This window comes from Pygoscelis adeliae, unplaced genomic scaffold, assembly GCF_000699105.1.
Source record: "Pygoscelis adeliae isolate BGI_AS28 unplaced genomic scaffold, ASM69910v1 Scaffold372, whole genome shotgun sequence".
Lineage (NCBI taxonomy): Eukaryota > Metazoa > Chordata > Aves > Sphenisciformes > Spheniscidae > Pygoscelis > Pygoscelis adeliae.
The window spans coordinates 1,181,460-1,194,077 of record NW_008824357.1 but is presented as its reverse complement, the minus strand read 5'-3'; the positions used below and the strand labels follow the sequence as shown (position 1 = coordinate 1,194,077).

The following is a 12,618-nucleotide window of genomic DNA, read 5'->3' as shown; positions in this document are numbered from 1 at the left end:
AAATGCTTCAGGTTATAATGTAGGTAAAGTAAGAATAGAATAGGTGGAAACTGTTGTAACATTTACTAACCATTACAAAAACACGTTGTACAAATAATGATGCTGAAGTTCTGTGTGTGTGGCACATACTCTGTAATTTGCAATGTCTAATGCTGCAGTTGTGTGATAGTACTGAAAGTCAAGGTTTGAATACTTGAAGATATGTAAAATACTGGATGTGTCCTGCAAGATCAGCTACGACTGCTCAGCAATGTTTTCATTGCCTGCGTAATCCAACATAATCTCTCATCTTGCTTAAATCCTTGTGTTATGTTTATCCATCTTACGTTCTTCTGTGATGGGGGCAAAGACATATATACAAAATATATTTTTATTTAGCTTCATATTTGTTTCTGGGGGTATAGTCCAAGTGTCTCTTTAAATTCTTGTAAACTATCAAATAAATTGGGAGGATAGAATATATGAGAATATATTGTAAGATATTTGTACTATAGCAAAACTGTGTATTTCTGCGACGAATTAAATCTTGCCTGGATTTATTTGTTAGAGGTCAGCGTTTGCGTAGATCCTCAATGCTCAGTGTTTTAAAGCTCACCCCCTCCCTTTATAGGCAGTACTTTATTTGTTTTATCGTAATAATCTGGGAGTGTTGCTTGGCTGTTCAAGAGCCCCTGTGTTGGGTACTCTGCAAACAACACAAAAGCTTTTGGACTGGGGTTTTCAAATGAGCTTGGGACTGGAAGAAACCCACTTTTACTGAACATTGATTGCATTGGTCCTTCTAGGCTCATCTGAAAATCTCACTCTTTAAGTAATTTTATAGAAGAGAAGCGAAGTCCTTGGAAGAATCTCATCAGACTTACTTGAAAGACAAATTAGAATAGCTGAGTGCGTGAGGACTGTTTGGAAAACAGGGAGTATTTCTCTGAAATACGATATGCCTTATACTTTTTATTTCAGCATCTACATTGGAAAACGACTGACCACACCTTCAGCCAGCACTTATTGAAAGATGGAGTGCAAAACCTGGAAATCCACGTGACCTGTGAAGGTGTTACTGTCTCATTTAGTACATTTGACTTGAGACCATTTTAAGCATGACCCTGACTTCACCCTTTCCTTACATATCCAGGTTTTCGCTAACTCTGGAATTCAGTATTGTGTTGGAACTCTGCTGAGGTGTTTCACTATCCACATTCTTTCCCTTTCTCCTCCCATTCCCCTGCCTCTTGGCCTGCAAGACACGTCAGAGTTGCTGAACGGAGTTTACAACTGTCTATATGTTGCAAGGGCTTCTCTCAATGCAAAATGCCACCAGCAAGTTTTAATTTTATCAGTGATGCTGTTGCCTCTTTAGTGCAACCTGACTTCAATTGCAGTTGTGCATGGTATAAATGTTGACTGTATTATGGTGATAAAATTAACAGTCTCTTTGGAAGAAAATTATTGATTGGAGTGAAAATGAATTTCTCTTTTGAAAAACAAGCTGGTTGTGAAATAAACTAGGAAATCACTGGCAATAAAAAACAGTTTAAATCAGCTTTTGGGGGAATTTACTTGGCCCCTTGGATTGGCTAACACCATTTGATTTGCAGGAGGCAAAGACTGCATAAATTTTAAAGTAGGATAACTAAATCCATCAGCATATTTTAATATTAGGTAATTGTTGTAATCTTGTCTTTTCTATGAAGTCAGCTCCTTATTCCTTGTAGGAAAACCTGTCTGATGCCTAGAAAATAGTAGAAAAATTGCATTGTTTGCATGTGAAGAAGCTTTTCTTTTCCTTACCTGTTTTCTTAAGGGAGAATTTTAAATGTGAAATTTTCCTTTTAAAAGTAGTTTTAAATTAAGGAAAAACCCAACAGCTGTAGGTGTAGTTAGACTCTGTATAAAAGGATATGATTCTGTTTGTTGTGGAACCATTTACAATTACAATGATATGGCAGTTTCAGAAAGTAAAGCGTTTGACTTATCTTTAAGGGGGACAATCTTGCAGGTGCGTAAAGATTCAGAAGTTGTAAAGCTCTGAAATGTCTTCTGCAAATGAGTTTTCAATATTCCTATCTCTCATTGTTTACTGTACAATCTCCTTTGGGGATACGTGGAATCTGAAAGTCACTTGTGATGTCTCATGTTAGATAGACTTCTCACTAATGTTGTTGAACTTTTATCTTAGGGAACATTAAGCCTTGTCCTCCTTCAGTGACACTTCTTTTCAAAATGTGAAGCTTTAGTACCAAATTGTTACAAAGCATTGGGACAGTCATGTCCTTAAATAGATTTTATTGGATTTCAGAACATGTAGCATGACTCTGAAGGATAGAATACTCTTTTTTTTATATATATATGAATATAAAAAAAATATATATAGACTTTAATACTAAGTATTTAGGGAACCAATGCTAATTTTAAGAGTAGCAAAAATCTCGTTTAAATAAAAACTTCAGTAGGCTGACTTGTAGAAAATTATAAGAAAATACAGTCAGCCCGTTTGGAGAGAACAGCTACCTATAATTGTTTGCTTGCATCAGACTTTATAAAGTTGATTATTTGATATAGCAGTGATCGCTTGAAACAGTTGATGCATAGAAGCTAAATCCCAATGAGATCTGGTTTAAAAGAACTTAGTTAGCTCCCAGGAACTAGAAAGTTAAGTATAAATCCACTGCTAAACTGTATGTATTTTTATTCTCTACTTCTGAATGCTGTTAGAGAATGCTTTCAGGGTGAAAGGGCAGTCTAACAACAAATTCTCTTGAAGACATCTGCTTTTTTTCTTGTAGTTGTGAGTGTTAGTGGCACTTGAGTTGCCTACAACTGCATATTTGTTTCAAGCGTGGATATTGGGTTTCACCCAAAGGTGGGGGAGGGAAGGGGGACGTGGTGAAGGGTGTTTTAGATAGTATCAAGTACATCTTACAGTCCTAAAAACTGAGGGGACGGGAGAAAGGCTGAAACACTTTCAGTTCTAATTACAGCACCTTGTTTTGTATGGAAATTGGAATAGTGGAAAAATAGATTTTTACTAAGTAGGGAGTACATTTAAAAAAAATAATCACCCCTTTCTAAATTAAAAGGTAATTCTTCTTCAGAATATCTGATAACTAATATTGCAAGCTTGTGGCTAGAGTAGCAACACAGCTTATAATATTTGAAGGAGCCGTGAAGTAAAAATTGTGAAAACTATAGATGAGGAATGGATATGTGATCACTGTAGCACTTGCTATGATACAATGCAGTATTTATTGATACCCTACTATAAGCTTCGGATGAAAGTCTACACATTCTAGTTTTACAATGAACAGAAACAGATTGTTGTATAATTTGAAAAGGGGTTTCAACTATTGATAGTTGAAGTTTTGTTAAGATAAATGTTGTTTAAAAAGCTTTATACCTGTTTACAGTTTTGGGAAAAAAAAATGCAGGCTTCATTTTTCTTACATTCAGTGAAAACTGGCCTAGAATACTTGTAAATAGGATCAAGAAAAAGAAATGCATAAACTCGCACATAAAAAATGCAGCAGGCTAACTTAACTGCAGCAAATGCATATTTACTTACTGTTTTAAAAAGTGAAAGCTGAAGATTGTTAGAAATTCAAATTTTTTAATTGACATTTGTTGAAATATTGGAGTTAACTGAGCCAAAGTGATTATGCATTCTTCATAAATTAGTTAGCACTTTGTAACATTATATACAGTTTACAGTACATGTATAAGTTGTAGCTTATAAACATTTTGTGCCATTAAAGCTCTCACAAAACTGGTTGTCTGAAATTACTTCATGCTGCGCCTTTCTTCTCTTTTTCTTTATTCTGTTTTCTTTTTTTACAGGATTGCTTTGTATAATGTTTTATGAAACTATTGTGTTCTGGGTTATATGAACATTGAAGCCGCTGTTTATAGACTGGAGTAATTTTTCAAAAGATTGGGGGGTTTTTTGGTGACTTGGGATCATCCACTTCTTTTCCTGAAGCACTTCATAAAAATATTTCCATTGTCAGCATTGTATACCTGCGCCAAGTCCTCCAGCACCTTGTCAAGGAAAACTTTTAAAGCAAAATAATGTAGTGGCATATGAAATGTAAAGTAGAATTGATGAGATTTTGTATAATTGGTCAACTCTATTGTACTCCTTGTATTTCTTTTCTGGTTCCTAATTCTGTTAAATTTGCAGATTAAAGAATAAGGGACATAAACCCTAATTGTTAATCTGCCTTCATCTTCTTGGTTCAAGAGCACTAGTTATTTCTAGGAGTATGGTGTGGAGAGTTGTTCATTCGAAGTGTGAAATGTCATCATTCTGATACTGTTACTAACCATTTTAGTTACCTAGTGATTCTTTTCCCTCCGTTTTTAAAGTAAAAATCCAGAACTTTGTGAAAATGTTTTCGGTTTGTTTTGGTTTTTCTGTTTTTTGTTTTTTGTTTTTTTTTTTCCCCAGAAGACTAAGATAGATACAATTATAAATCCTACTTTAAGAAAGTTTAGATGTCTGGGGCTTACAGTGGAACTTGGGCTTGAAGTTTTGAATTACTGCTACTTTAAAACTGCTTTGGAGAGTAGGGTTGTGGGGGTTTCAAGCAGATTGTTTCTCTGTAGCCAACTGAGAAACACATTTGTTTAGTAGGTGTTGCAGGAAAAAAAATTCTTTGTGTGCTTCAAAACTTTTTTAGTTGTAATGCAATGTTTTGCGAAAGAATAAATACAAGACAATGTTACATAAAGCAGCAGTACCTTTGCACTAAGATTAGTCTGGTATAAGTCACATTTTGATGGAGTTTGAGGACAGTCTTCAAGTTTCTTTTCATTCTAGTACAAGAGTGTTCAAGTAAAGATTGAAGAGAATTTTGGATTTATTTGCATACTTAATTTAGAGCAGCATAGTGATAGTGCTTATCTGTTCAACTAAATGCAATGTTTCTAGACAAATGAGCTGCACAGTGTCTAGCTTTCCTCTGTAATCAGCACCAAGAAGCGTGTTTCGTGTTACGTTCTGGGAAAGTTACCTTCTACCTTTACTTAACTACAGTGCACCTAGAGATTTAGCTAAGTTAGCTGTTCATGTGAGACCGACAGGGGACGTTGAGTCCTACTTACACTCTGTTTTCAGACTTAACTGTATACATATGAAAAGATTAGTAGAATTTACTCTGAATTCTGTGTTTTATTAAAAAGTTCTATATAAAAAAATTATTTATACGTTTATGTGTGTGTGCATACAGATAAAAAGTCTATCTAAAAATGAAATCCTGATTCTGTGCAAGTGTTTGTAGGATTTTTGCCTTGTACTTAGTTATATATGAAGACTCCTTTGTGGTTTGGGTCTTGAAAACCAAATAAAATGCTAGGACTCTTGAACTATGCTGTATAGTTCAATCATCACTTTAAAAACAAAACTAAAACCTTAAGATACTCCTGGAAAAATCTTGTGCTGCATACAGCATCCACATGAAAAAGAAAAAGCTAAATTAATTTCCGTTTCGTTAAATCACTCTGTGTCCTGCACTGTATGTCAGCTTGGCTAAGCGCAGCTGACTCAGCCAAACTTCTGCTTGCAGTACTTAAAGCATGATTAGTCTTGACATTAGGGGGAAAGCGAGTGGTGGTTTTCCATGAAGGAAAGTAAACATGACTTAACTTTTTGAGCGGCTGCCAGAAAATTGAGAGTATGGAAACTAGCATTTTCTGTTTTAAACTGTTTCCTAACGCTTTTCTGATAAGATTGTGGAGTTTGTTTAGAGACACTTTTTTTTTTCATTGGTACAGTTTGTTTAACTTGCAGTTTGTCGTCTAAAGACAAATTAATGAATTTTAAGGCCAGAAAATACCTTAAGAGCTTATTCTGGTGTATATAATGAAAGGGAAGAGTAGTGAGTCTTACAACTGTTTAAATTGTTACAGTTAAGGTATATAATTTAGATCACAGAAGGATGCATATATCCTTGCAAAGGTTTCAGTGTATGGTGTTATGCTGGACCTCCCACTTGATTCAGCTGTTACAGCCTTTAACTTACATCTTTCTTTGGACCGAAGTTTAAATTTCAGCTACTGGATTCCGGAATGCCTTTCTGTGGTAGACGAAGGAGCCTTTGACTCTCAGGTAGCATACTCCTTATAGACTGTGTTTACTAAATAAGTGTTTAATGAAAATCTCTGTATTTTAAGACAAATTTTCTGGGAATTTTCACGACCTTTTACTACTGACGTGTAACATGCATCTAAATACATGCTGGGAGACAGTCATTTATCTGTGACCAACAGAACAATTATGTGTGCAAAATCTTCAGTGAAACATACTGGTTACCTCTCCTTTCCTAAAAAAAAAAAAAAAAAAAAAAAAAAATTCTCATTTACTTTAAAAATACTACATGAGCTTTTAACCAAACAAAATATGAGGTGCATGTGTGGCATTTCAAACGGAAGCTACGCTCATCATTCTTCCAGATTGTTTTGTGAACAGGGGCAAGCAATTTGATTGTCCTTCAGGTAAAGAGCTTTTGTGGGACGATTCTGACAGATCTGCAGCTGGAACAACATGCCTCCTCTGCAGCTTACTGTTGATTGAAAACCTCTTGCTTCTGCTTTTCCATTATTCACCGTAAAGTTCATTGCTTGGATGCTTCTGTTCTCATCTTGCTTCATTGCACTCCTCTTTCCTATGGTCTGCCCAGTCTTCTCTGTCGAGTGCTGCTTCTGTTTCCTTCATTTGCTTATGTTTTCATGCTGCTTCTCATTTGTGGTTAAATAACATGAGTGAGCACAGTCTCTTTGTGTACCCACGTATTTCTTGAAGAATTTCAGTTACCGAGACAAAATATGGCCTTGTTTTGTTGTGTATTTCCCGGTTCCATGAGATCTGCAATTTCTTCAGGTAGGTATGTGGTCACTTACACAGCTTCAGATCTTGCAGTCTGTTAATCTGTGGTTGATCTGTGTAATTGGATCTGGTAAAGCCCAGGAGGGTGTGTAATCAAGAGTCACTGTTTTGCTTTCACCTCAAAGGAAGTAGGTTATAAAGAAAGTAGTCTGTCATGTTTCTAGGTAAGAGGGTGATGCGGGCTTAATAAGTAAGGTAAATTTGGATTAATCTACAAACTTCGAATCATCTTCTGAACTTTTCTGTTGGAGAAGTCCTCCTGGAGGATGCTTTGTGACCAGTGTTCACTTCCAGTGCTGCTGGATAAAACATAATTGCTTACAGCTCTGAATTTCATACAGAAGGGAGCTCGCAGGAATAAGTCACTATTTCTGCTAGTGTTTTGCTTCTCACTGGAGATGAGATGAAGAAGAAGCTATAGCTGCCAATATTTGAGTTTCAGAAAGACTAGTTAAGTGTTGGTGAGAGGGTAGCGAATCCAGCAGGCGCAGACAAAAGTCCCAGTCATCTGCCTGATGCTCTGCAGTCTGCTTCAGAGGGGCAGAGGTCCATAATAATCCCTACCTGTACCTATCGGCGTAGCAGAACAGCCAAGGTCTGAATGAGCTGCAGAAAGTGGCCTCCTGTGCAGCGCAGCGCCAGCGCTGGGACAGCGTGGCAGAGCTTGGCATGGCTGTGCTGCCCCAGCGCTGGGAAAGAACAGTGTGTTCCTTTTCCTGAGGTTATCTAGTTGGCTCTAGTTGCAGGATTCTGCTTTTTAAAAATAGATATTTTTGTAAATACTGATAAGGTAGGAACAAGTGTTCATATCGAAGTCAACAAGAGCAAGATGGATACCGGAGTTGGATTTTTCAGCTTGATCTTTGCAAACTCAGGAGTAAAGCCTTGTAGTGTGTGTGACTATGCTATCCAGAGTTGGAGCAGTGCTCAAATACTTTTGCAATGAGTGTGACGTAAAAATGTATTTGTACTCATAGGCTTTTTAGGTGCTGCTGAGTTACTTGGGTTGAAAGCTGTGTGCCTAGAGTACAACCTACAGCCTCCTTGTGAATTCTCACAGAGGGCCTGGTTTTTTTCCTCTCACGTGAGTAGGCTGTACCAGAACCAGAAGACTATACGGACTTGCTTACTTGATGTACCAATTGTCATTTTGTTTCAGAGTGAGAAGCAATTGACAATTACAGCTGCATCTTTGAGAGCACTGTCTGACAGGTAGAAGAGATCTCTGGGGTTCCTACCAATTATTTTAATAGCCTGCTTCATTGGGTGACAATGTTATGTGCCCATTTCCTATTTCTCCTCCGAGATGGCAGCTGCAGTGAAGTACCTGGTGTAAACACAGCATGTGCTTGCAAGCCTCAGTTTGCAGCATTGCAGCTTACCCTGGTCTGATGCTGGGCTTCGCTTTTGTGTGCTAAGAATTAGGTCTTGTCTAGATAAATTAACAGAGATGTCTGGGGGAAGTCAGAACATAACTCTAGCTTTAAATTCTCTGCTGTCTTTTTGCAGGGTTACAGGCATGATTGGGCTGTCTGCCTGGAGATGAATTGCTTTTAACACATTTGGGATAGAAATACAAAGACCGTTAGCTGCACAGTGTCATAACAATGAGTTAAAATTATCAGTGACTTAGAAGAGGAAGCTTCTTCCTCCCACTGAAATTGCTGAACAAAAATATGAATCTCCAGAACCAGCAGGAAGTTCTTACATGGATCACTGCCAAAAGCCTAATACTCAGAAACGGATTTTTGCTATGCATTGTTGTTTTGCCTCCGCTGTGTTCTCTGTGTGTGTATGTGCAAGTGTGTGCATATGCACGCTGGAGTGGAAAGGGGAAAGAGAGGAGGTGTGGCAAGATAAGCATCAGCAGTGAAAGAGTGAGTCCTTTCCCAGTGCTGTAACAGTTTCCTATAGGCTTCCCTGCTAGGTGAGAAATAACGGCTGCATGAGAAACCTCCCCAATTGGCTGGTAACATAGTGGTATGATAAGTGATGTCACCCTGGCAGGCCTATTCACAAGATTGTGTTCTGGCACTTTTCAGGCTTGGGCTTTTATTTCTCAGTAGAAATGTGTATGAGAGAGAGAGAAAATGGTGCTGAAATGTGCCATGTTCCATTTTCTTCTGCAAAACTGAGAGTCACGTATAAATCATTACTGTTCCACTTAGGAGTGCAGTCAGAGCAAAGTTAATGTAAAATCAGTTGAGGGGGGAATTAGATTTCAGTACTTCTGCGCAAGAGTTATGGGTTTCTGAAGAGTAGGCAAAGAGCTGCCGGAAATGTTTACGCTGATGAATGCACAAGGAAGACAAATGCAGTGGCACTGAAAGTATGATGTTAGTCATGAGCGTTTATGAATAGGTAATTGGATGAGTGTAACAAAAAAGAAGAAGAAAAGGCACAACAGAAGAGATTTTCTTCCCAGCCTGTGTCTCTCTTAACCCTCTGACTCAGGGTTTGTGATACTGAATTCTACAAACATACGAAGATGTCTTTTTTTGCCCCAAAGCGCTTGTATGTTGTTCTTGATATACATACCTAGTTGAGCATGCAAATTTGCATGCGTAATTGACACACCCACTGAAAGCCAAAACAGTACAAGCTATACAATGTCACCATTTACACCTTTTTCTTACCAGTTTATATTTTACTATTTACCCCTTCTGGTGAATTTGACCTTTTTTTTTTTTTTTTTTTTTGTTTTTTAGCTATACAATGTCACCATTTACACCTTTTTCTTACCAGTTTATATTTTACTATTTACCCCTTCTGGTGAATTTGACCTTTTTTTTTTTTTTTTTAATATGGTTTACTTTGAATTTGTTCTCCAAGCGTTAAGGATAGGTTTGTTTTTGGGGGGGTTTTTTTGGATTGGGTTAGAAACATGAATTGTGGTTTTGTTTTCCAGGATGAGTACTTAAAGGAGCAGCCTTCTTTATGCCACTGACTTAATACTGGCTTTAGGAAAGTCTTTGTGACTCGGTCCTCATCTGTAAAATGGAAATATTAACATACCGTAGGAAGGTGTTAATGATGTCATTTAAAAGCAAAAGATTTCTATAATCCTTTTGTGTAAAGATCTCAAACGCCAATGATAATTTTTCCAGATTCTCAGCCAGTGTAGATAATTTTAGTGTCAGCAAATTGTATGCTGTGTGCTCTCTGACCTGTTCTGGTTTGATTAGTTTTTGAAGTAGATTATATGGTATGTCTGTCTTTGCTTATAAGGCCAGATTTGATGACCCATGAAGCAATTACTACATTTATATTCCTATAGAAGAATATTCCTATGAGACTCAAACTAGTGTGGAACTCGATTTTTGGTGAGCTGTTTTTGTGGGCCATATCTTAGTGAAGTAATGAGATGATGGTCTTTAATCTTAAATTACTGGTTTGAACTGGACTCGCGTGTTCGCATGCTGAGTCAGTAAGGGTATTTTTAATCTGTGTTTTTGATAGATAAAGTGTAATGTGAATATTTCACATTCATATACAGTACAACGCCATACTTGTTCAGCGTGGTCAGGCAACGTGATTGCCGTATGAACTGTACCGTGAGGGTCAGGATCTGAAAATCTATTGCCTTGTTTCTGCAATTAATTAATACATGTGGAGCCTCACTGGAGAGCGGTGGGTCTGTGTTTGGTGTCTGTGGGTATCAACTTATTTGTGTGAACCAAACTGGGGGATTATGGCAAATTCTGTCATGCAGCGTAGCTGAAGCCTATAGACATACTTGTGCATTAGAATGTAGATGATACGAAGTAGGGTGACTGATGCTGTCATGTTAAGATCCTTTCTCTTTAAGTGCATACACAGAGCCTGTTACATAATCTATTCCCTACCATTTTTATCAGCAAGGAAATCTGCATTGTTCTCGAGGCAGAATCCAGCGGCCTTCCCAGACCTCCTATGGAGAGTGATGAAAACCTCATTGGTAAGCCTGAAATGCTTTTATCACATGCAGTGGGGCAGTGAGCCAGAAACCTAATGATGATCTCTAGAGGTTAGGCAGAGCGATTAGAATTTTGGTAGGACAGAATAATTTAAACCTTCTGAAGGTTTTTATCCAATGCACCACTAAGTATCATCTTCTTTTGACTTGAAGAGAAATGGGGCTTGATTAACACTCAAATGTAGTGTGCTGGCATCACTGGTTTCTTCCTTAGAACTAGGATTATGTTCAATCATCAGCTGCTTTTTCCTTTTCCTGAAGTAAGTTTCTGTCTTTTTGGTCAAGCTTGTAAAAGCTGGCTAAATGCGTTTGATTGTATCATCTCTGCCTGAATTTGCTAGCAACCTGAAACAACAGCTTTCAGATGGATGAACTGTCCCATGCAGGACTGTGTTGGCTGTAAGACTTGCTGTCAGAGGGCTCCGCATGACAGATCGTGTGCTAGAGCTGGGTCACACACCCAAGCTGCTGGGGGAAGGCTGTGGCAAAGAGGGTCAGGGTGGATGCTATCCAGTGTCCTTGCATCTGTCAAAAGAGGACTGGCCTAAAGTATCAGGAAGAGGGGCCGAGGCTTCTAGGCAGGCTGGGCACTGGGTTAGAGTTACAGTAACCCAAGCTTGTGCTATGCCTCATCCTTCACTGGGAGTTGTAGATTTCAGCAGGGTCAAGCAAAGGCTTATTTTCTGAAGAATGACTATATGAAATATAAGCAGCTCTAATTCATCAACTGTACTGATAAGAGACGTGGGTTAAGTTCCCCATGTACAGGCCTTCTTTTGTGAGACGTAAGTGCTGCCCAGGCCTTAGGCCAGATCTCTGCTCAGAAGTGAACCTCACTCTGACCTCTTGTGAAGCAAATGCAGAGCTCTTCTTGGGTGTTGTGACCTCCCAAGTGATTCTGGGTTGCCATGGCCACGCAGCATATTAGTGGCAGTGAGTCTAACTCAAAGGTGAGTCTTTCCACTGGCCTCTGCAGGCTTCAGAGTGAGGGACAGAGCATAGGAGTCTCAACTGACAGCTATTCCTTCTGTCTTGTTAGTGATCTGCATTCCCCAGCCCGAAGCTGAGATTGAGTGGTGGTCTGGCACTCAGGAGCCAGCATGCTAACACGCTTCTTTTTCTGAGCTCTTACGCTGCATTAAGTTCAGTTCTGTCTCCAGATGCTCTCCATACAGCACTTGAACATGCTGTGCTGCAATTAGTCTAGCAGGTGCCCAGCACTACAGTTTATTATTAGCCATCCCTAATACCGTGCTGCAGATGCACATGATGCTTTGCAAAGAGAGGGATGGAGATTCCTTACCCCAAGCACTCATTTGCCTTTTGTTCCTGAAACCTCTACTCCCTAGCAACTCGGTGCCTCACAATGGTTTCTTCCCCACCCCATGTGTATTCTGACAGATAATTAACCTTTCAGCAGCTTGATTAACCAAGAACTCCTGCAACCTACCCTTCCTGGTAAAGCAACAACTTCCCTAGAAAACCACACTTTTCTCTCTTCCCGGCTTGTGTTTTTTTTAAAAACTAAATCAATGGACACTGATACTTCGTCACGTGGCTTTTGTGTGTGTTGGTCCTGTGTAACATATGAAGGAAACCCAATATCTGGCTTTTGGCTAGAGCAGATTATAACTTTGAAAGGTTTAAAAAAAAAAAATCACCTATGACCTAGGTAAAACTGACACCATATTTTCTCACAACTGTAGAGATACTTTACTATTTTGAATGTTTAAAAGGAAGTCTGCAGTCTGTCTTTTTTTTTCTTCTCTCCCCTCTTGAGTGGGGG

At 38.5% G+C, this 12,618-nt stretch overlaps 1 protein-coding gene across 1 annotated transcript in view; it reads left to right on the top strand.

The window, feature by feature from the left end:
* The window catches only part of BNIP3L (BCL2/adenovirus E1B 19kDa interacting protein 3-like), a 9,014-nt gene extending 5,252 nt beyond the window's left edge, over window positions 1-3,762 (top strand). The window contains exon 5 of the mRNA XM_009319533.1: window positions 961-3,762. Coding sequence (XP_009317808.1) covers window positions 961-1,009 — 49 coding nt within the window. The 3' untranslated portion in view covers window positions 1,010-3,762. The remainder of the gene's footprint in view (window positions 1-960) is intronic.
* The last annotated feature ends 8,856 nt before the right edge of the window (window positions 3,763-12,618 follow it).